This window comes from Micrasema longulum, unplaced genomic scaffold (genome assembly GCF_059751315.1).
Source record: "Micrasema longulum isolate JH-2025_06_02 unplaced genomic scaffold, ASM5975131v1 h1tg000508l, whole genome shotgun sequence".
In the NCBI taxonomy this organism is placed as follows: Eukaryota; Metazoa; Arthropoda; class Insecta; order Trichoptera; family Brachycentridae; genus Micrasema; species Micrasema longulum.
In genome coordinates this window covers 414,249-439,988 of record NW_028277705.1, presented here as the reverse complement: position 1 = coordinate 439,988, position 25,740 = coordinate 414,249, and the positions used below count along the sequence as shown (strand labels likewise).

Here is a 25,740-nt window from a genome sequence, read left to right as displayed (position 1 = left end):
AAGCAACTTCGCACATGGCAAGAATATTGGGTAGCCTCTTCCCAAGCCAAGGGTAAACATCTTTTCCAACTGAAACCAAATGTTACAGAAAAGCCTTGGTTTTCCAAAGTGATTCTGAACAAGTTTGAGACATCCTCCATATGCAGAATGCGCATTGGGCACTGCTGCAATGGTTCTCACCTGTTCAGAATCCATGTCCGGGACTCTGCCATTTGCGAATGTCAGCTAGATGAGGAAGATTTAAACCATATTTTTTTTGGATGCCCCATAAATGATTGTTATCCTGATTTCCTATCCGACCTCTCTGATATTAATATCCCATTCCCTATTCATATTCTAACTCTCCTGTCCCCACCCAATAAACGTGTATTTAAAATCCTATGTAAATATCTAGTTGTAAATGGTGTAAAGCTGTAAATATGTTTTATTATTATATGTATATATTATATTAAATACTAACATACTAACTTGTACATATTATATTACTAACACATGTGTATATATGTAAAAAAAAACAAAACTACTCGACACTGGCCAGAACACCCAAGTTGAGATGTGAAAAGGCCATGAAAAAACGAAGAAGAAGTAGTAGTAGTAGTTTAAAAGTATATTCTTGCATAATACTGATTCCAGCTATGTACTTGAACTATCGTACATTAAAAACATCGCCTTTTCAGAATACTGATTAAAGATAAAAATGTTAATTATAGTCAAATGTCATACGATTTACAAAGACTACTAAGCATAATCCTAAATGTATATTAATATCTTTAAAAAATATATCAAATGTTAATTTACATGTCTCTCTCAATCAGCTCTTTTGAAAAGTTGATGTTTTACACAAATGATAGTTTACGTAGCTGCCATGGAAACATTGGAATTCATGTATTTATGTTGTGCATAATATTATGTTACCAAATTTATTGTTAAAACATTTAATTTATATAAATATATTTCCCATGATAGCATGGAAATATTTTATGGATTATGTACATTTTGTGTAATTAATCTGCAATAAAACTAAATTATTGATGGACAAATGTAGACGTACAAACTGAATGATTAGCAATAGCAAATCAAGCAAAAAGGGTGGCATTATGATTAGGGATGTAGAAATACAGATGAACGATGAAATAACAGTCAAAAATGTAAAATGCAAATTTTGTTAAATATAAAAGTCAAGATATGATATAATCAAGTATAAAAGTCGAATGTTTGATTAAAAGCAAAACTATTACGATATGGCACGAATGCAATCTGTTAGTAAAATTAGTGTAGTGGTATTTACAATTAGGTAGTGGTGTTTTTAAAACTCTGGATGGAGTTACGTCTGAACAAAGATAATGTAGGATTATGGCAAACCTGTAGATGAACCAGCAAATGTACTTAAATCCGGTATAAAGATATTATTTAGATACTATTTTACAAATAGCGGTTGTCTTTAATATTACATATTAATTTTCTTAAATTTTAGATACAGATTACAATTTTAGATAAAATTAGAGCTAATTTAATTTTATATTTATTTTATTTATATTCTAAATCTACCAATTAAAGTAATAAATGTCAGTTTATAATATAAAGTACTAAGTTTCTAAAGTGTACAAGTATTATATGGGTGTCCGGTGGCAATTTCCACATTTAGAACAGTTATTACTTTTGAAGGCGGGAAGCTAGAGGGGCACGGCATTCAGGGCGCCAACGTTGTGAGTTTTTTAGTCGCAGTGGAGCGTTGGTCGGGAGAGCATCGTGCGTTTGCGATCGAGGCATATTTTACAAGTAATTTTTCAGTCATTACGGCGCAGCGCAAGTTCTGTAATCATTACAATATTCCACAAATACGCGATGCGCCTTTAAAAAGCTTGATTCGATATTGGATAGCAAGATTTAGATTCAGGATCGGCCAAACCAGCTCGTCGCCAAGGCCCGGTTCCTTCTGTATCGACTAAAGAAAACATCCAACAAGTGTGTGATTCAATTGTGCAAAATCCGCAAATGTCACTAAGAGCGCGATCATTGACTTAAGGGATCGCCAGATCAACATTGCATGAAGTAATGAAAAAAAAACTAAAGTTCCATCCTTACAAAATACAGATAGTTCAACAATTAAATGAAAATGACTATCAGGCAAGAATAACTTATGTGGAGAGTATGTTAATTACTTTTTCTAAAGAAACGCGACTAAAAACATTTTCTTCAGTGACAAAGCACATTTCAGTTTGGGCGGTTTTTTCAACAAACAAAATTTTCGTTACTAGAGTACGGAAAATCCCAAAGAAATGCATGAGGAACCATTGCACAGTGAAAAAGTGACTGTTTGGTGTGCTATTTTCGGCAGAGAAATCATTGGGCCGTATTTTTTAGAAAATCATAGAGGTCACACGGTAACACATCTTTGACGATGCGCCAGAAGCTCCGGGAGCTCGGATGGGAAGTTCTTATGCATCCAACCTATACTCCGGACTTGTCACCAAGTGACTACCACCAGTTCCTGTCTATGGCCAACACGCTTGGGGGTACAAATTTGGCCTCAGTAGAGGCCTGTGAAAATTGGTTATCCGAGTTTTTGCCAATAGGGACAAGGGCTTCTTACAAGAGGGGCATTATGAAGTTGGATTATAGTTGGCAACAAGTTATCGAATAGAATGGCGCATATTTGACTTAAATTGGATGATTGGTACACTTTTTATAAAGCATTGAAATAAAACGAAAAATACAAAATTATTTTTGGCCCAACCCATTATATTATACATACAAAGGACATAAGTTGAGCATTGCTATTTATGTTCGTTACTGGAATTTTTTAGTATATCGAGCACATATGCCTAGACTTCCATATTCCCTTCTCAAAAATTTTTCCCTCTCTGTTGAAATAAATTTAAATTGTAAAATGTTTTTATTCTTCAATATCATTCTTGTTTTAAGCTTATTCTGAAATTTGCAATTGTTTAGTAAAATTATTTTTTTTTTGTATTTTAAACATAATTGTTTTATATGATAAATGTATCTTTGAAAATGTTTTCTTAAATACTTAGATTAGAATCAACTAAAAAAATAATTTACTTCACATTGCTTTAATTATAAATGTTAGTTTTCAAAAAATCTTTTATGGGAACAGCTAGTTTAAAGTTGGAGACTTTGATTTGTTTATAGAAAAAAGTATTTACACCATATTCTTAACAATTCAATATACACAACAAGGAGATTCAATGTTTTGAAATTTAAGGTTTTTAAATATTATTTTGATAACCACTTGTGAACTAACTCATTGGATGCCATTAGATTTACGCATGAAGTCTTATTATTTCCTTAAGTAGTAGAAATATTCTTCTTAGTAACACCATTTCTACAACTATTTACTTTAGCAGCAAACCGCAAAGAATTAACAGTTTCTTGGTAGCATTCGTCAAACTGAGCAATATTTACTAACATAAGGGTTTTTGAATTGCCTCCCAAGCTTGGCATTAACAGATAGGTCAATTTGGAGTTCCTGTAAGGAATGTGGCTTTGTTTTGACTGTAATGCAAGAATCACTTTAGAGAGCTCTGACAATGATTTATTAATCGATTTGGTTTCATCCATCCGTTGAGATGTCTTGGCACTTTCTGATCCCGCTAAGTCCACTAAATTCAGGTTACTCGTGTATCTTTCTTTTCTCTGTTCATGATAAGCCAATATTTTTATCTTGGACACGGAGTGGGATCTTGAACTTCTTTCGTTACAAATAGTGGCGGCGGTTTGCCTATTCTTCTGGGAGGTTGTTAAAAGTTTCATAAGTTCTGCAAAATTATTAACAGTCTCTTCTTTTAAATTAGTTACATAAACATCAGACCCCTTACTGTCTAACATTTTAATGCAATGTTCATCTTGGTCTTTATTTGGATTTAATAAATCATAAATATTTTCATTGTATATTTCCAAGAAGGATGCTTGAATTGTAAATTCCCAACCGAGTTTTCTCAAATCAGGTAAACTCGTAAATATCATCTCAATAGCCCTTGGAATTATACCTACATTGTCGGCGCCATGGAATCCTTCCATGGTAAAGGTCTTACCAGACCCTGTCTGGCCGTATGCAAATATACACACATTATATCCATCTAATGCGGATTGGATCAAACTGGAAACTTCACCAAACACATCACTCTGAGGAGAGTTGGGCGGGAATATTCCGTCAAAAGTAAAGTTATGCTTTTGCTTTTTCGATGCACCAGAAACACCACTGTACACAGTCTTGTCAAGCTCCATGGTACAGGAATCCAAGACATCTACATTGAGTAATTGCTTGGAACTTTCTCCTGACAAACACGGACGAATTCTACAAAACACTCTTATATGTCCTTTAAGATCTTGTATTTCATTTCTAAGCTTTTTTTGATTTTCATACATTGATTCAATTGTTTTTTGTAATTCTATATTGTGTTGTGTTAAATCGACAATTCGTTTACAATCCTGCATATTCTTCAATTGGAGAAGTTCCTGGCTTCGATTAACATTATATAAATCATTGGTGAAACAAATGATTTTGTCATTATTACTGTTATTTATTTCTTCTAAATTTTTACAATTCTGTAATTCAAGCTTGTGAGCATCTTTGAATTTGTCGGATTCGGCAGTTTTTTCTTCCAATTTATATTGAACTAGGCGAATGTCCTCTTTAAACTTCTCAGCCTTTTTATTTAAATCTTCATTTTCTTCAGTAAGGTCAGCTATAGTTTTGGAATTATCTTCATTTTTTTGGTCAATTATTTTTTGACGTGTTTTCAAAAAAGTTAATTCACTTGTATAAGACAAAAGTTTTATTTGGTTTTCTTCGCAGGTAGAACTTAATTGAGCGCATTTTTGTACTTCATTTTCAAAAGAAACCTTTAATAAATCATAGTCTTTCAACTTCTGCGACAGTTTGGTGTTAGTATCACGGATTTCCAATGTTTTACTGGTCAATTCATCCTTAAATTTGATGATTTCCTTTTCAAAATTTGAAACTTTATCAGATAACTCAGCAGAAACAGACTTAGCGGATTCATAATTTTTACTGAGACATTCAAATTCAGTTTTAAGTTGAACATGTTGCACTGTAAGAGTATCGTATTCAGAAGAAACGGTAGATCTTTGGCTAGAAATACTCTCGTAGGAAGATTTCATTGATTCCAGCTCTTCTGTGGTATCTTCACATTTTTCATTTAACTCGGTGTATTCTGATTTTAATATCTTGTGTTTGTCCGCTAAATCATTAAACCGCGCTTTGTAGTCATAAGGTGCTATCTTAGCAGAATGGTTAGAGACTTTAGGGGTAAGCTTAACCTGCTTTTTAAGAGGGTGTTGACTTGCTGGTGCTGCATTTCTCTTGAAAGGTCCTTTGCCTATTGATTCTTTCACTCCAGAACCGGGACCGATATTTTTTATTTCATGTAATGGAACTTTCTTCAGCTCCGATGGTACTTTTTTAGAACTAGGACATGTAAACTTAGGTATATCCACTGGAATAGGAGTTGCATTCAACATTGGCAACCTTGACGTAGGCGTGACAAAGGATCTTGGTATCTTACTCATTTTCCTGTAATTCAAAAATATAAAACAAATAAGTACATGTAAATGCATGCTCATCAAAATAAATTTAATTCAATATTATTTTGAATGATACTGACACTTACATCCCACAAGGACTGGTTTCATTTCAAAATTTTAAAAAATACATTTCAATTAAAATTCATAAAATCTGTTATCATATTAAATAATTCTTGAAAAGCTCTACTCCAAGACATAAATTTAATACAGGTACTGACTAATACAGAGGCAATATTCACACAACTTGAATCCCTGTGGATTCAGATTGATACAAAATTTAACTGTCTACGGTGATCAAGCTACTTGTATAATATTGTAAATATATAAGCAAAAAATAAGAGAAGATAAAATAGTCGTCCGTTTTTTATAGAGATAAAAACCGCACTATATAAAATGACAGTTTTCACTCTGGCATTAAGTTACTAAATAACTGACAAAAAACATACCTTAAAGATGAATTATAAAACAAAATTCATCACAATAATCCTCCAATTATTAAATAAACGAGTAAAATATTTAAACTTATTTGCTGATAAATGAAATTGCGAGAACTCATCGACCGAGTATTTTAAACATCGACACTTTTACACTGATCGACGGCGGGTGTTTATTTTCAAGATGCAAAAAAGATCAACGACACATGAACGCAAAAACTGTACTTTTGAGTTTCAAATGCAGCATAACACTTAACCCGAAAATCCTAATAACTCCTAAACTTCCGAGAACCCATTAAAAGAAATAACGAACAACGACTTAAAAGTCAAAAATAATAACAATATTTCAAATGTGGTACCAACGTGAGATTTTAAAATACATAAAAAATTTTAACAGTACTTACCGCTGTGTAAAAAGGTCTTTCTTCTTTTTCTTAGTTTTTTTTTGGCTTTTCTTCATTCCTAACTGCGGTGTTCTAGCCAGTGTCTAGTTTGAGATTATTTCACTTGCTTGACTTATTTATGGTCAAATATTTTTACCACATAATATTTTTTACCCATACAGTGTGGCATTTTAGCGTCCAAGCAACAACATATTTTTTATCATCGTTACTTTTTTTTTATTTTTTAAATACACCTTTATTAAATTATTATTTTTAAATTTTTAAATTTTCATAATTACACTTTATCACGGGGGGGTAAAATAGAATCTAAAAAATAAATGTTTTTATTGGGGTATGTCTTGGGTATTGAGGGAGTGACAATGAGAGAAAAATTAAGATCAGATTTTATTATCAAGTTCCGCGTTCGCACGTATGAATAGACGGAAGCTTTCCGTCTCTCCGCTAACTGAGAGAAAACGGGAACATCCGCCGAACGGAAACTTGAGATGAAATTGGAAGATCGCGTCTTCCTGGTGCCGGATATGTGGTGTAGAAAGTTACTCCGCCATGTGTTCCCATTTTTATTCCTCATCATGATAGTATAATCTTAATTAAAACTAAATGAATTTAAAGTCCAAATGAAAATAAAGAAACTTAAATCTATTCTGAAAACGAGTAAATTGGAAGATAATTTAAAAAGCTTGAATGTTTTATGTACCTATGTTTATTAAGCTAGAACATGGAAATAATCTTAGAACTAGTTACAAACATGAGACAAAGAAAAATACTTACAGATCTAGGTCTTTAACTAATGCAGTTCGTAATTGTCACTCTTCACTTATAGCTTAATTCTAACACAATAATGGTTTCACTTATGAGGAGAGATAACGGATGGTGGTCCGGATGCTGTGTTCGGACGAACATATGCTGGGTGATGTCCTGGGCGGAGATCTGCCATGGATAGAGCCTTGGGTGGCTCTCGGGATTCGGTCCCGTAGCGATGGTGACGGCGACAGCCAGCTAGAAGACTGGCCGGTCGTGGGCTGGGCACACGCGCTGGCGGTGCAGGAAACTGGCGTTCCTTTTGGAGGACGATGGATGTCCTGGATGTAGAGGGACCTTCGTGGTTGGAAGGCGGCCTCCGATGACCCTCGTGGAGTAGTCGGATTCCACGAGGTTGCTACGTAGCACTGGCTACCCTGTACACTCATTGCACTTAAACTCCCTAACTTCAACTTCTACGCTGCATTGTCTGCGCGATCGACGGTACGATCGCGTCGACTCGACTCACTTCCTCAACTCTCGACCGACTCTTGGTCGACTCTCCTTCCTGGCTACTTTCCAACTGGTTTCGTTTCGACTGTTTGGGGTGGTTTTATAACGCCAAAATTAGGAGCTCTCTCCTTTTCCCTCTCGCTTATTGCCTAAAACTCATTGTCTCTTTTCCACACTTATTCATAAACACCTCTTCATATTTAAAACTAAAATATTATGTTCTGCATATTATTTCTTATAAAACTAAATTATTATTAACTAAGATTAGAATGTATATATTAATAAATATGGTTAAACTAATTAATAAAAAATAAACATACACTAAACATAGAAAACTAAATCATTTAACTAATTTATATTATTGAAGATTAGAAAGGAATCATTAATTAAAAAAATTGGAAATGATTCGCCTCCTAGTGTAGTGGTTGGTGCGTTTGCCTACCATACTTGAGGTCCTGGGTTCGATTCCCGGCAAGGTGGATGTAAAATACCTTCATACATATTATAAAATAATCGCTGATACGTTGCGATTGGCTCACTGGTGCAGTGCCTTATGTACCACGGGCGCGGATTAGAAAATGATGGTGCAAAAGTTAATTAGAGTTTTAAGTTAATATGTGGCAAGTTGGAATAATCGGCGAGCGTACAAATGAAGATGTATGAAATTTGAAGAAGAAAGGTTTGTTTGTATCACAGAGGAATTAATTATGCGTTTTATTTTGTAATTTTTAAATAAGTGTTTAATATACAAATATTATTTTAATGGCCATCGGTTTGCGAATTATTATTAAAAAGGTTATGTTTTTCCCCAGAGGAAAACATGGGTCAATATTTATTTTTAAAGTTATTATTTTCAATTGAAAGGGTTTTGGAATTCCGGGTAATTCACAGCTCAGTCATTTAAATTTAACCCGAGGTCGTAATTGACATTAACAATGGACATAATATTTGTGGATACCTAGTAACGGCTCTGGTAAATGGGGATTTATTTCATTTGTAAAGGCGGTAATTAAAATGGGGTTCTTTTGAGAATTGGCTGGCATGAACTAAAAGGTTATATTTAAATGCATTATTGCTGAGAAACCTCCAGAGAAAAATCAGATTAGAGAAAACAATATAACGTATTGGAAAGTTATATTTAAATTTGTATTGAAATATTTTAAAATATCACCGCGTTTTTTCCTAATACAAACAAATGTTGATTTTATAATCTAAAACCAAAATACCTGCTTATTTTACGGGGGCAAAAGATTTTAATGCATGAATATTTAAACAGGTAAGTATAGCTCGTATCAACTTTTTACTGAAATATCTGTATATGAGAAACAAAAATAAACTAATTCACTCATATTAACCGTAAGTTAAATGCATTTTTTCAAAATACTTATATATTAGTCTAATTCTATCTAAAATACATTCGAATTAGGGAAAAAATGAAATTCTATTATATATTTTTACACATAAGATTATTTTTCTTGGTCCGTGTAAAACGATATCTATATTGTAGAACTTGTTAGTGCTCTATTATTTCTATGTTAAATATGTTGAATTTTCCATTATGATTTGTCTATGAACTTTGTTCTCGAAGGCGGTGCGTTCTTTGTGCTACGTATATTTCACGATTTATTCATAAAAATGGATAATTATCGTTTTTTTTCATAAAAATCCCTAATATAAGTTTAATTATACATGTTTTTAAAGTTATTTGATGGTGTTCGTTTGTTATTTATCTATTGATGCAAATTAACGTCAAGATAGAGTTGTGTTGTTATAGTGAGGTGCGTGTATTGTACGCTTGCGCGGCGCGCAATTTGAACTTGGTTTTTAATAATGCGGATTTATATATTGTCAATGCTTGATTTAGTTTAATTTATATTATTTTTTACTTTTCTCACAATGGAGGGGCAAAAATCCGACATGGTAGTTAACGAAATTATTTGTGATAATGAAAATCCTATGTGCAAACAGGAGGAATCCTCTAATACGGAAATTCAAACAGAAGTTTTAAACACAATCGAGCCTCCGGTGGAGCAAAATCAGTCAAATGATTCCAAAGGAAACGTGAAAAAGACTAAAAAGTCTAAACAAAATTGGAAAAATCGTTTTCCCAAGCAGAAACAGAAGGGTTCTGCTTCCCAGGATTCTTCAGAAAACAATTTGAGCAGACGTCCTTTTCATTTAAATTTCAAATTTAGAGCTGGCAGGAAGAGACTCAGTTTTCCCGCCGGATCGAAATTTTTCCTTCCTTATAAAAGACGAAAGGAAACATTTATTCCGCCCACTAAATTTTTACTCGGAGGAAATATTTCGGACCCTTTAAATCTGAACAGTCTTCAAGATGAAGACATCAATAGAGCAATGAATGCGGTTACTCCGAAGTCTTCGCCGTTGCCTACCCCTCCTCGACACAAAGCCAAGATTGAAGTAATTTTCCCCCCCGATATAAGAGATCCACTCAACTTGCTGAATCCTTTGGATAATGCCGAATACGAAAAGCGATTGGAAACCAAGAAACCACGCAGAGCGAGGAAGCGCTGCAAATCCAAGCGCCGTTCTCAGGAGAGTACTAATGTTCCCATCGGCAGCCCCACTCACGCTTCCCCAGTGAAGGAAGAATCTTCCGCCCCGATCGAACCCCCGGTGGAAGAACCTTTAGCATCTGCGCCGGAACCTTCCACTAGCAGCGCGCCTAAGGACCTGAAACTTGACCTGTCCCACATCCGGGGGCATAAGCGCACGCTCAGCGAGTCGGAGGGTTCCTGCAAAGCCAAGGACAGTAAGAAGCCGAGGCGGATGGACTTCCTGGACAAGATAGTTAGTCCGGTGATTCCGCAGCCGGGGGCCTGGATGCGCGTGCATCCGAGCCGGGGAGCACTGCGCGGGGGGGCTCGTGGGGCTCACCAGGGGAAACAGCGCAATTCCCTTTCCAGAGTTAACTCCGTTAATGACAGGATACCTCCAGGACCGGCTCCAGTGCCTAAATTTAGGGAACAGGATGCCAGATACCAGTTTGGAAACTATGATAGGTAATTTACTTGAAATTATTATTTCTTAAGACATGCAATTAATTTTTGTATTCAAAATACAAAACCTCAATCAGTGCCATTTGAAAAAATAACATTAAATTCGACAATGCTTTGAGTATGTCCAAATGTTTGTAGACAGGCTGGGTTTCCTCCCAAGCGAGTTATTTATTTTTGAATCGCAATATTCAGAAACCCCATAAGTCAACAGAACTATTTTGAAGGGGTCTACAAATAAAACTATTTACTGACTTTTTTGCTGTACGAATGTGTACTTTTTTATTACAAATTCACAGAAAAAGAATGAGCATTATTGTTTTATCAAAAATTTGGACAAGAGATCTTTTTTCTAAAGTGTTTCTAACCTTATGGCATTTAGATAATGACTTATGGGGTTTCTGAAAATTAACATGAATTAACTACCCTACTAAGTACGGTATCAATCTGTTCTGCATCTGGGCGGATGAAGAACTCAGTTCTGTGAGTGATATAGAATCCGAACTCTGGGTGAGTGTTTATGAATATACGACTACTTTCAGGTAAAAATATTGAAAAAGGAAATTGAATGGAGACAATTCAATACCATTCATTTCTTTAAATATAACATATACATTACAAACATACATTCAATAGGTACATATTATAAAAAATACATGAAACAGACTCATGCCAAAGTAGTCGGAGAATCCTGCTCCGAAAAACCCCTTCGGATACATCGAACAAATCAATATCCAGAGCAATGTTGTTCAGCATAGCGGTAGCCCTTCCAACAGGCATAACCATTGGCAGGTTGGTCCTGTATATCGGAATATGAAACAATCTATGCTGACGCTGTCTTAGGTAATTATCAGGAACATACAAACCAATGATCATCATAATCTCAGAATTATCGATCATACCGCGCAACAATCGATAAAAATGTCAAACATACCCTGGAGAAACTCGGTCGGGTAGAGCCAAAGATAATACCTGCACTCTCTCATGTAGAGATATCTCGGAAACTTCTTTTGGATTTTCTCTATCATAAGAGAGTACTTCAGTTCATGTGGCCCCCAAATCATCGAGCCACTCTCAAGTCTACTTCACACCAAGGAGTTGTAAAGAGTTCTCAGTACGTGGGTATTTTCAAAAACCCTGGCAGTACGCAGAACAAATCCTAACATCTTCAATGCATTGCCACTAATTGTCTCTATGTGTTCATGAAATGTCAGCGTGGTCGCAAATCTAACGCCCAGATCCTTAACATTCGATGTTCGTATCAGATTCTAGTCATTCATTTTGTAAAGTGTGCCTCATAGTGTAGTGGTTGGTGCGTTCATCTATGACGCTTGAGGTCCTGGGTTCCACCCAGCCGGGTGGATGTGAAATATTGGTTTAAAAGGTGGTTATACACCACTGACACCCATGGATTGGCACCTGAACCGTAAGACGATGATGAAAATGATCTAGATACACTGCAATTGGAATAACAGCAGTGCTTTATGCACCACTGGGTGGGGATAGGAAAATTATGATGAAGTGTCAGGGGGAACAAGAGAGGTGCTTGAAAGACTGGGTAAACAGGGAGATCATCGCATTGCACAAGAAGGGTGATCCATTAAACTGTGAAAACTATCGTGGCATCACGCTACTGAGTGTACCTGGAAAAGTACTTGCATCTATAATACTGCAAAGAGTTCGAGGACCCATTATGCGAGTATTGAGGGATAAACAGGCAGGTTTCCTACCTGGTAGGTCGAGCGCGCATCTTATCCATAACATACGCTGTATTCTACAGGAGAACAAAGAACTAAATAGTTCCTTGGCTATGTGCTTCATAGATTACAAAAAAGCATTTGATATTCCGCACAGACCTACACTCTGGAAAATACTAGAATCTTATGGGGTGCTTAAATAACTGGTCGAACTTATCAAAGCCTTCCACTCAAGTGGCCAATGCCAAATCAGAATCAACAATGTTGTCACAGATTGGTTCGAGGTCACCACTGGAGTTCATCAAGGTTGCGTCCTTGCACCATTCTTTTTTATTATCCTAATGGACTTCGTCCTAAGGAAGTCGATTCCACTAGATTGAGGAATATTCGTCTCCTCCTCCCAAAAACTCTGCGACCTAGAGTATGCCGATGATGCGGTTTTAATTGACGACTCAGTCAGGGGTTTTCAGTCCACTGTAGATAGCCTAAATAGGTACTGTGTAACACTTCATGCCTCGGTGCCCGAAACCCCCTGACTCTGTCAAACCAAGTCATGGAAAGAGTTTCCAATACCTGGGCTGGTATTCCGAACGCGTTTACAGCGCGCTATAATGCGTATTTAGTACGTAAAAACGCGCTATACCGCGCTATAATTTCGTTTGGAATACCAGCCCTGGGAGTGCCGGTAAACATCGTTTTACGGCGGGGTTCCGTTCTGAGAGACATCGGCGTAAAATGAACACAAATATAATGGAACATATAAGGTTAGGTTCCGTGTCAAAATTCTAAGAACAATTTAACATGTTTAATTAATACATATCCTATATATATTAAAAAGTAATTATAAATGTATTTAATAAATACAGTTTAAATCGTTTATAAAATAAATAATAATCTCTTGATATAAATAATGATTTTTTTTATAATAAATACTAACTCACCAGTTCGTCAGTACTAAATTAAATTCTCAAACATTTGATTTGATTGTTGCTTCCTTTCTTGCTGTGGATTCTGGGAATGGTACACTACCATTGGCTTTAATTTTAAGAAACCAGAAACATTTCATCCCAAGAGAACAGTCAGTCTATCCTTGGCCGCTTTAAATCCAGGAGCGCTACGTTCTTCACATGAAATAAACGTTCTCGATGGCAACTTCTCCCAATAGAGGCCGGTTTCATCCAAATTGAAGATGAGATCTGCAGGGTAGTTGCCTTGTTCCACAATTTCTTGAAACTTTTGAGGGTAAGCTGCCGCTGCTGCCACATCAGCGCTCGCTGCTTCGCCACTTAGTTTAGTGCAGCGGATATTGGTTCGAGATTTGAATCTCGGAAACCACCCAGTGCTTGCCAAGAAAGTTTCGTCAGTGTTTTCTTGCGCCTTCAAATCAGAAAAAATCAACTTTGCCTTTTAGCATATGACTGCTTGTGTTACAGGAATATTTTTTGATTGGTGTCATCAACCCACGATTCTATCATTTTTTCCATTTTCTCTATATTTTTGCTCCGGCTACAGCCGTTACAAGTTACGTGCTTTACACTTACAGCCGTTGTTGAGCGAAATGTTTTATTTTCTCAGCGTTTTTCATAATTGTTGTCACAGTGGACGGGGGTAAATTTAGAGCTCTGCAGACAAAAGGTCAGGTTTGGCCGTCTTCAATGCGTTTAATTATGTCCATTTTTGTTATTGTTATTGTAACAATTTTTAGAAACGTATACCTATTGTAGGTATATCGTTTTTTGTGCTTTTTTCGCACAATGTTTGGGTTCTGAATCACTATTGTCTCCCATAATGAAACTACAAATATTTGAATATTCTTTTAATTTTAATAATAATAAAATAAAAAATATAATCATACCTTTTTATTTTTCTTAAAAACAAAACGAAAACTAACTCGAAAACAATTTCACACACAATAGGCTGCTCGCGTACACGGTAATATAATAAAACAATCTGTAAAAGTGTGTCTGCTATTAAAATCGCGGCGCCTACTGACGTCTCGTGTCGGCCGAACCAGGGAATCCCAAGCTGGTGTAATTGTGAATCGGCATAAATCAAATCGGTGCAAAACGACATTTACCTGTATATGTTATAGCTTTCAAAAAGAACTGGGAGTGTGGCTAGGAATAGCAGGTTCCACATTCAACAGTATGAAGGCTGTCTGGAGATCGGATATATAAATACTCAGTGAAAACCAAATGCTGCCTATATAACGCCTGCATAACACCTATTCTCCTCTATAGGAACCAATAGGCCCTATAGGCCCAAAACAGCAAAATACTGAGTTTTGAGAATAAGTGTCTCAGAAGAATCTTGGGTGTGCGGTGGTTTGACTTTGTGCGGAATGAAGTAATAAGAGAATGGACGTACTGCAGGTGCCTCCTGAGAGCCTTAACCACGCTTGCCTACTTTACAAGGCATCAGGTTCTCGACGTTCCGGACATCTACCGCTGACTGTTTGTCGGCAGTTGATGGCAGAACTATGGGACACGAACCTGACTTGGGAGAACGCACAGGAGCTGGCATCTGACAGAGACACCTTACGCTTCATCTAGGGAGCGGACATGGAATGATGATGATGATGTCGGGGGATTATTTAATAAGTATTTGAAATATAATGGAGGGGCTATTATAGAATATAATAACGGCCCGTACTTCATCATTATTGTTATTGTTATAAATGACCTAGATAAAATTGTTATAATATGCATCTTAATCATCAAATGAAATAAACTCGCATGATATACCGACTGATTAATATTTTACAACAGACACGAAGAACATTTTACAGAAATCTAGGCATTGGCTGGTTTAAGTGGCCACTTTATATGTATATTTGGATAATTTTTATAGCGCCATTTTTGTGAAAATCACCTCAAGGGCGCTCTCTTCTTCCATCCGAAATTCTTCCATCTGCTGATCTTTGTGAATATTTATTGTTCAGTACAAGGTACTTTATATAACTTTTGTATGTATTGAATCTGTTTCGGCACCATTACATATGAATTTAGATCATGTAGCATATTGTTTGTTATTATTGTATCTAATAATATCTGTACCTCAGAGGCAGACGGATGCAAATCCAAACTTCAAATGTTCAACCAAAGCCTAGAGAATCTACTTTCTTTAAGTGATTCCTAATAATGTATAGTATTCATTTGTATTTTCAGTATCTTAATACTTTCATTATAAGACTGACATTTCTTCAAAACCAATGGACATAATCATAAACTAGATACGAAAATCGAAATGTCATTTCATCGAATTCTGGATTTGCATCCGTCTGCCTCTGAGGTACAGATATAATATTTATGTCTTGACTTACTTGAGAAATCTTTATAAACAAATAAATTAACTGTATTTTATGAAACAAAAAATTTATTCTTGTTTCGACACATTAGACAGGTGAGGAGGCAACTAGGAATGAATATGCGGTTGACTCTTTGGCTTTTTGATGACTTTCTGTATTTTTTAAAGCCCATAAGAGTCCCTGATTGACTGTCGCTAATGGAATGAGATTCTTTTTCAAAATATATGTTTTTAAATATTTTATTAAAATCAGAGGAAAAGTGGACTGTAAAAGTTCAAGTTTTTAAAAAAAAAATAATTTAGGCACATTATTTTTGTATAAATCATGGTGTTTAACTATCTTAAATTGTAATATTTTCAGATACTATGGCTACAGGAATCTAGATGCTATGATTGACATTCGACTCAAGGTGTTTGGATTGAACAGACATCTTTTCAATAATAAAGATGTACTGGATATTGGTTGTAATGTGGGGCATATTTCACTAGCAGTAGCGAAGGATTTAGGCGCTAAGTCTGTTACTGGAATAGACATTGATAAAAACCTCATTGGTGAGTACAAAATTATTTATTTCTTTGTAAAAAAATATTGTGGTGTAGTCGTTAGCGCATTCAACATGAGGTCTTAGGTTCAATACCTGACTGAGGCAAGATTTTAATTAGGTCGATAAGAACAATATTTCACTGTACCTGGACTTGCATGTCTTCTTGTCTTCGTGTAAAATCGATCAAGATACACTGTAATTCGAGTACTAACAAGATACACTGTAATAAGAGTACTAACAAGATACACTGTAATTCGAGTACTAACAAGATACACTGTAATTCGAGTACTAACAAGATACACTGTAATTCGAGTACTAACAAGATACACTGTAATTCGAGTACTAACAAGATACACTGTAATTCGAGTACTAACATTTTTTTTAACTGCCCCAATATTGAAAAAAAAAAGCTTTTTTAAATCAAATTTTCTTCTTTGGCACTCTCAAATAAATCTATTTATTTATTGTTCCAGCTCGGGCAAGAAAAAATGTCAAAGAATACATTTTAGTTCCTCCTCCGGGCAACACGCCTCCGAAAGAAGAAATTCCTGCAATTTCAGAGACTCCATTGTCTGATGAATCATTCCCCAAAACTGAAGAAACCCAAGTTAAGATGGAAATTGAAACGGAAACTGAACAGCGAATTGATATGGAGCTAACAGAACCTTCCAGTAGTCAGCTCATCACTAAAAGCAACTTGAACAACCTCTCTCACAGGAACAAGAAGTTCAAGCGTAATAGGAGGTCACATCATCGTCATAGTCAAGATGTGCCCAAGTGTCACTTTCCTATTTCCTGTCCAATACTCTATGGGCCAGCTTACGTCGCCGGATATCCATTGGAAGGCCAGAAATGCGCTTTTCCACAAAACATTGTCTTCAAGCAGGTAATGGTTATTTTTTTATTATATCATTTAAAATACAAAAGAAAACTGTAAGATTACAGAACTTATTATTGAAATTCATTCACCTTGGTGCATATTCTTACAGTTTTCATGATAGCAAAACTAAACCAGTTTATTAAATTTCATGACAAGAAAATTTAAAATTTTGTTCAATGGGGATGCATAAAAAAAATTGCCATAAAAATATGAGTGTTTGAATTACATAGTTACAGGACACCTTTTGACATTCTAAAATAAATATGTATTTATGTCTAATCTAATATAAATATGTATGTGATTAATTAAATGCACCTTTATTATGTGTTAAGGAACGTCTGATATGTCCTCCGAGTAATAAGGCGCGCCACAGCTGTAAAGCCACCCATATGTACAAAAATCATTTTAGGATTATCAATCACGAAGTTAGCTATAGTTTACAGCAAAACAAAGGGCTGTAGGAACTCAGGTCGTGAATTACAAGCACATACCGAAACCGTCCGTTTCATGGTGGTTAAACCAAAAACAAAACTTGATTTATTGCTCTCTCTACAACCCCTTTTCCGCGCCCATTTTCCACAGTTTATGATTTGTATTACTTTAAATATGTTTTTCTAAATTGTCATTATTTTGGCTAGTTGGAAGAAATTGCAATATAGCAATAAATCTGCCAAGTACACTGTAAAAAAGTTTAAATAAATATACATTAGACGTGACATTACTTTCTTGAGTCCAACAATAATTTATTTTTTCAAAACAGAACCTGGAGATGCCATACGTGTTTATTTATAGCTAAAACCTCGTGATTGATCAAATGCTGTTCTTTCCTTTATTGTATCTGAGATGCGGGTTTAGTGCCCGTATTCATACGTAAAAAAACTCAAGGTGAGGACAGTAGGTTGTACGTTCCTGACCGTGAGTTTCGTCTCTGAATACTGGCATAAATCTTGCAAATTATTAAATTATTTACACTAGCAGGCAACAGACTGTTACATGCTAGGAAATTCGGAGCAATTTAAGAGTTAGGAGCAATCTAAATATAACAATGAACCGGGGGTGTGGTCCCCTTGTGGCTAGTGTCGCAGACCAGGGATCAGAGGTCCGAGCATCGCAGCACGCTCTACCACAACTTGGTTCTCATTTTCTAATAAATAAATAGTTTGGGTAAATCATAAAAACACAAATATTTATTTAAAAAAATAAATGAAAAAAGAATAATCGGTCATTCAGAATAACGCTTAGAACACAAAAATATTTGTTAAAAAAAAAAAAACTGTCGTATTAATAATCTCAGAATAACGCTTCAAAACCACACAGTTATTTATTTTTATTTTTATTTTATTTTTATTTATTTGGATAACCAACAGCTATAATTATATCATATTTATATAACAAAACAAATAACAAATAAGCCAATTACAGGTTTTCACAAGTAGCATCACAGTAAGTTAAAAAAGATTCTCGAACATAAAATGAATAGTAATTAAATGTAAATTTAAAAGAAAAGAAAAAAAATACTACGAGTTATTTCGAAAGCAAACGCCGCACGTTATTAAGATTATTTTCAAATAAATCTATGTTAAATGATTTATTTATTACATTAAAATTATTAAAAGTTCGCCATAAATACGAATTTTGCCTATAATTAGATGAAACAAGAGGTATGTGAAGAAGAGGGTTATTTCTTAAAACTTTGGAAGGAACATTGATAGAAAGTTTGCAAAGTAGTTCAGGACAGTCAATTGAACCAGAGGCAATTTTAAGTAAATAAATTATATCCGCTATTTCGCGACGTTTTTGCAGAGGCAGTAGGTGATGTTTTTTACATATATGAATATACTGGTCAGATTTAAACTCAAGTTTCAACCGGAAACACATGAACTTTACGAATTTTTTTTGAATATTTTCAATGCGTGATATCTGCACATTGTACATAGGATTCCATATTTGTGATGCATATTCTAAGTTGCTTCGCACTAATGTACAGTAAAGGATTTTAAATGTCTTTGCCATAGTGAACGACGTAGAGCTACGCATAACAAAGCCAAGCGCACGCGATGACTTTTTTATGATGCTGTCAACATGGGCGTCAAAAAGTAATTTACTATCATGGAAGACACCTAGATCCTTTACACATAATGAGCGTTGGAGGTTTTGACCCTTAAGCACATAGTTAGTACGTAAAAATTTTACTTTGCGACTAAATGTAATAACTGAACACTTAGAAGGATTAAGGTCCAAGCAGTTGGAGTTGCAGTAATCCTCTAGACGGTCGAGATCTGACTGCAGATCAAAGACGTCAGCTGGGGTCTTGATTGTTGCAAAAATTTTCATGTCGTCAGCAAAACAAAGCAAACGCGAAGAGGTAAAGCATTTATCAATGTCGTTGACAAAAATTATGAAGAGCAAAGGTCCCAGAAGAGACCCTTGAGGCACCCCGCTGGGGACCCGTACCCAACTAGAAATAAAATTATTAACCACTACCGCTTGCGACCTGTTGTCTATATAAGATGAAAACCATCTGAAGAGGTCACCTCTAATACCGATTTTAGTTAATTTTTTTAATAGTAATTTGTGATCGATTCGGTCGAAGCATTTACTGTAATCGGTGTAAATAACGTCTACCTGATGACCACCGTCCATTGAATCAGTAAGGTAATCATTAAGTAAGATTAAATTTGAAACGGTAGATCTCCCTTTTAGAAAGCCATGTTGAGATGGACTCAGTGAGTTTTTAATGGCGGAATATAGTTGGTTATAGATTATTCTTTCAAATACTTTAGACACTATACACAGTTTAGAAATTGGTCTATAATTGGCTATATCGGTTTTAGGCCCTTTCTTGTGGACTGGTGTTATAAAAGCGGATTTCCAAATATGTGGGATTGTGCATTCTTTGAGAGATCTTTTGAATAGCAAAGTGATTGGTACACATATAGTACTAGCAGAATTTATGAGAAAACATGCGGGAAGGTGATCAGGTCCAGCTGATTTTGATGTATCTAGCTTTAAGAGTAGATTTTTTACATAGTCTGTGGTAATCACTATGGAATTAATATCTGAGGTATACACATGAGACGAGGTAGATGAGGGATTAGTGGAATTTCTCAATTGGATACTATCTGGATTTAGAAAAGTGGAGTGAAAATATTCAGAAAATGCGTTGCAAATTTCAATACCAGTGTTTACTCGCATATTACCTAATACAAGACTATTAGGAATACAGTTAGATTTGGATTTGGACTTCACATACGACCAGAAATTTTTAGGTGAGTCCTCGATGGACTTTTCCACGAAGGCAATGTAAGAATCGTGACAATCCTTTTCAAGATGTTTGATTCTATCACGTAATAATTTAAAAGTTATTAGATTGGAGTGATTGCCGTAAGTCTTATATTTTCTTAAGTATTTATCCTTTTCTTTAATTGCTTTTACTAGCGCGGGGGAGTACCATATAGGATATGAACTGTTCAAAGTCTTAACAGCGGGTACAAATTTATCTCTCAGATTTGTAAAAGTATTGTAAAAAAAGTTTACGGATTCGTCAAATGATCTAATTGAGAATTCAGTATGCCAGTCGATGTATAATATATTAAATATCCCGGCAACCTTCGTGGTGAAGTGGTTAAGACGCTTGACGCATGGAAGGTTCTGGGTTCGATTCCTGGTGAGGACACAAAAATTAAATGTGATTAAAGCTTCTTTTTCTGCCTGTCTGTAATTATTTATTTATTTTTTTAACTACACCACAAACCAAATACTCACTTTTTTCTGTTTTTTCAGCAAGCTACTTTTTCTTTTTTTTTTTTTAATTCACGACAAACCGAATTCTAGCACAAAACAGTCAGGCTAGAGAAAAATCACATTTTGAATTTTCGAATTCCCAGAAACTGCATGTAAATCACTCTTATCTAGATATTATTTTAAAAACAAATTAAAAACATAAAAATAACTGCTTTTACTACTGCCATCTAGCGGTCGATCTGTGAAATGTTAAAATATATAAGCTAAGATTTTTGTTTTTATTTTTTTTATTAATTGAAGAAAAAAACTGTTTTGTTAGAATTTATATAAATATTTTATCTGCCATTTGAAACATAAAAAAATATATTAAAAAAGGCATTTCATAAATACAATTTTGTCGTCCTCGTTGTAGCGTGGCGTCTTTTGTAATCCAGCTACTCGGTGGTCGGGTGAGGTGGATGGTTTGAGTGAGGTGGGGGGTCTGCGACTGAGTTTGCCCACGTTGACCGGACGTCCAGCGGGCAAAATGGGCCCGTACAGAGAGAGGACAGACGCAATTAATCATTTCTAGAATAATAATATATAGATGTTATTAAAATTCTATTTAAGAATTTTCCAGCAGGACTTTGATTTTTCGGACATTGAAAAATTTCCTTAAACTGTAAAGTCATTGAATGATTAAAGCTTTTACATTACAACGCACATATCACTAAAAGTACAGAACAATAATAACAAAAACAAAATATTTATTAAAAATGAAATTAACTCCAAACTTGAATTTAGTCATAAGTTATTTGGTCATTTCAATATCTACCTCGTACTGGGACATTGCCTTCTCACACGTACATGTTCTGGGTTCTATTCCCAGTAAGATCACAATATTACTAAAGATTTTCCTCTAGCTATTTGGGGCGCACCACTTTCACTACTACGATTGGGATTCTCAGTGTGATACTCGCATCTTCCGATGTTCCTAATTATTTATTGTGGTTTGTTTTCAGGCAAACTATATTCTTAAAGATGAAAGTCTTTTGATGGCGGAACCTTCTCAGTATGACTTAATATTGTGCCTCTCCGTTACCAAATGGTTCCACCTCAACTGGGGTGACGCAGGATTGAAATTGGCTTTCAAAAGAATGTTTTCTCAATTAAGGCCGGGAGGAAAACTCATATTAGAAGCACAAAATTGGGCAAGTTACAAAAAGAAGAAGAAATTAACGGTATGTAGCAAGTTATAATAAACCTATTTATCAATACTGCAATATTATTATGGGAAGCTATCGACGTCATACCTTCATCATGACGGATAGTTATTCTCTTAAGCGATTATGAAGATACACTACCGACCCCCACCTTCAAGTTTTAGGTAGGTACATTGATATGTAACAAGGGGAAACATACGTCACGGTACACATATTTACGTACTAAAGTGACAAAGCTTCATTATGACGTCATAGTTGAAGATAAATTCTCCCGAGCGATTACGAAGATACACCACTGACACTACCCCCACCTTCAAGTTTTTATGTAAGTACATCGGTGTATACTGACGGGTCTAGTACCCCTCGATACGCATATCTAGGCATTAAAAGTGACGAAAATTTTATTCCACTAAGGAATTTTTCCTTTAATTATGATTTATTCCAATTTTTAATCAATCTGAGGTTGGCACTTTTATTAAAAGCCTAAAACATGAGATAGAAATAAGTGAATTTTGAAGTCTAATTAAATTCCGACATACCTAACCGTCAGTTTTGAAAATGAACACCTAGATGCACAGAAAATGTGTCTAGATTATGCCCTATTAACATATAAGAGCATCTAGGTGTCATAATGTTGCCACTATAAAAAATTTATTTGGTTATTTTTTCCATTTGTTTTACTATCTTCCTGAGTGTAAGTGTCGAGACGTTAAAGGAGCCCGTTTTGTAATCGCTCGGTAGATAAATACAGACGACCGTTAAGCTACCGTCTTGGTAATTGTCAAAAGTCATATAAAAATTATGTTCAAGCGAGCATTTTTTGCTTGAATTGTGATTTATTGGAGTTTATAATCGCTTTGAAGTGGGCACTTTTTATCACAGAAGCCTATTTAAAATATAAATGAGAACTATTAAAAATTTTAAAGAAGTAAGGAACGCGGACGAAATTTTCGGGATCATTAATTGGTTTGATTCGATCATATGACGTCGAGATGACAAGTCGGTAGAACATACCGAGGCAGATAGAGATAGTACAGAAGTTAAGTGTACCGCCTCAGTATGTACAGATGAAGATAGCATTCATAATCACGGCACCGGTGTCATTGCTTTGCATAAATAATGCAAAAGGTTAATTTTTTCTAATATTTCTTCTAATATTAGCTTTCATCTGGTTATTCTAATTGTATTCTTTTTTGTTGCTTTCTTAATATTTTGTCGCCGTTAAGAAAATATGGTAATGTAAAACAACAAGTTGAAAAGTCATTAAAATTTTCTTGCGATGTGTGTTGACCCTTTTTACTACATATCTCTGCCCACACAGATAGACTAATAATAATGAGAGTCAATAGTTATTATTTTGTTACAAAATTTTTAAATGAGTCCCGAGAATATTTTTTAATTTCCTTAAATTTACATTTTCAATCAGTTATGAACTTATAATTTATCTAAGATGTTACAACTGACTAGTTAAATCCTTTACTGTTAGCATAAATTATAAAATAAATATGTTTTTGATAACTATTTTTTCATTTATTTCAAATTGAAGATCAGCCCTGTGTTGTAGTAGCTAAGATGCTTGCATGAGGCAAGCGTTTTAGCCCTCATGCGTACGAGGATTCCGGGTTCGATTCTCGGTGAGACCACAATAAAAAAGTTTGAGTATTCTTAAGCTAGGGTGTTTTGTGAAGTGTGTCACCACCATAATCAATTGGGCCTCTTGGCCTGTTGAGGTAAGAAATTAAAAATGAAAAGAAAATGGAATTCCACAAGATAAACAACTATGTAAGAAATACTTAATGTCAGAGTAATTGCAGAATTTTAAATATTTATCAGTGACATAACCACCATAATCATTGTAAATACTGATTTACATTTATTTGATTTTTTCAGGAAACTATCTACAAAAATTTCATGAGTATAGATTTCTTCCCGAACAAGTTCCGCGAGTACTTACTTTCACCCGAAGTTGGATTTAGTAAATGTTGCGTACTCGGAGTTCCTCAGCATTTGAGTAAGGGTTTTAGAAGGCCTATACATTTGTTTATCAAGGGGGACTTCACTCCCAGTAAGGTACAGTGGTCGGATACATACGCTCCATCTTCGCATCACCAACCGGATTTGAACATGGAAAATCAACCTAAGAAGGTGTACGCAAATGCTTTTAGTCCCGGTTACAATCCTAGTAGCAACTTTTGGGGAGGTACACCACTGTATGGGGCAGCTACCCCCTACTCTCCCCGTCTAGAGACCACTACAACCGAAGAGTCTCCTTTTTACAATCCTCGCAGCGATAGTTATGTGCCGTCATACACTAGTTCTGGGCAACCCAAGACAGTTTACGCAAGTTTGAGTTCACCTCAAAGTGATTATGGCGGGACTCCGGCACACGCTTCGGAAGGGGGAACCATCAACAGCGGAGGCGTGTACGCGACCCTCCCTTCCCCCGCCTCGCCCTTCCTGGAGCCGTCCCCGGGAGACTCGCACCCCTTCACGCCCTCGCACGCGCCCAGCGACGCCGGCCCCAGCCGCAAGGTTTACGCGTCGCTGCACTCGCCGCAGGAGGAGGGTCGCGGCCAGCCTGTGTACTCCCCCAGCGTGGCGCGCCGCTCGGCCGGCCTGTACTCGCCGCTGCACACTGGCTCGCTCCTGGAGCCTGACACCAGCTCCAGCGACTCCAAGCCCTTCACCCCCGTCACTAGCCCTGCGCGTGAAGTATTTCCACCTTCGCAAAGCCCCAAAGAACCTCCTCAGGATGCCGAACAATAAACTTTTTTCGCTAATAGTCGTCTAAAAAGTGAAAAATTTTAATTATTTCAACAATTCTCAACATTTTGTAGTGAAGTTGCATTGTCCCGCATGAATTCTGAATGAAATTTTTCCCAGTGGAATTTATTTTCGGTAAACTAATTTTTCATATAAAATTTTCAAGAATAATCTCAAATATGAATGTATAAAATAAATGTTGGTAGAAAATGTAGTGCCACTCCTTGGACATTGACGTCAAAAAATGTGATATTTGGTTGAAGTATTACTGAAACCTTTATATTAGTATAAGGCATACCTTTACCTTTAGTATAAGATATATGAAAATGTTCTTTTTCAATGTACATACTCGTAGTTGTACAGTTTCATTTGTAATTTACAAATATTCCACATTGCTTTTAGTTTATTTTTGTGTTGATTTTATAAATGATATATAAAATGTGAGGTATTTGTATCCCCCAGTTAAATTTCTCGATACTCTCACATTCTGTTGAATGCTTATTTATTTTAATTTTTAAAATAGTATATGATACTTTTCTTTTCTGCTTTTCGTACAATGTTAACTTATAATTTACATCCTTTTTTAAACAAACTATAGCATTGTTAAATAACTGAAAATACTTTTGTTATTGTACATCGCATTCTAGATGATAAAAAATTATACATTTATGTTCAAAGCATTAACTTTGTGGTCAAACATTTTAATTAATGTTAGTAAATATTAGTATTTAACCACTTACAGACTTTTTATGTCTACCGGTTTCGGGACGTATCCGTCTCTTCGTCAGGACACTCACTATACCAACATGCATAAAAAGTCGGCAAGTGGTTAAATATTAATATTTACTATTATTAATTGAAGAAGAAAAAAATACATTGTTGATAATTTTGGTATGTATAATTTATTTGGGTAACCGAGTAAG

At 35.4% G+C, this 25,740-nt stretch overlaps 2 protein-coding genes across 2 annotated transcripts; one reads left to right on the top strand and one right to left on the bottom strand.

Moving 5' to 3' along the window:
- Positions 1–2,724: 2,724 nt before the first annotated feature.
- LOC148280976 (kinesin-related protein 2-like) lies at positions 2,725–6,312 on the bottom strand. Its single transcript, XM_088227499.1, has 2 exons — positions 6,015–6,312; positions 2,725–5,557 (listed from the first exon to the last, which is right to left on the bottom strand). Exon 2 carries the CDS (start codon positions 5,551–5,553, stop codon positions 3,310–3,312), a length of 2,244 nt encoding a protein of 747 aa, XP_088083625.1. The 5' UTR covers positions 5,554–5,557; positions 6,015–6,312; the 3' UTR covers positions 2,725–3,309.
- A 2,926-nt stretch (positions 6,313–9,238) lies between these two features.
- Positions 9,239–24,948, top strand: LOC148280975 (7SK snRNA methylphosphate capping enzyme-like). The gene is made up of 5 exons (XM_088227498.1): positions 9,239–10,686; positions 16,045–16,235; positions 16,702–17,114; positions 21,854–22,072; positions 23,945–24,948. The coding sequence occupies exons 1-5, from the start codon at positions 9,557–9,559 to the stop codon at positions 24,818–24,820; spliced, it is 2,829 nt and encodes a 942-aa protein (XP_088083624.1). The 5' UTR covers positions 9,239–9,556; the 3' UTR covers positions 24,821–24,948.
- The last annotated feature ends 792 nt before the right edge of the window (positions 24,949–25,740 follow it).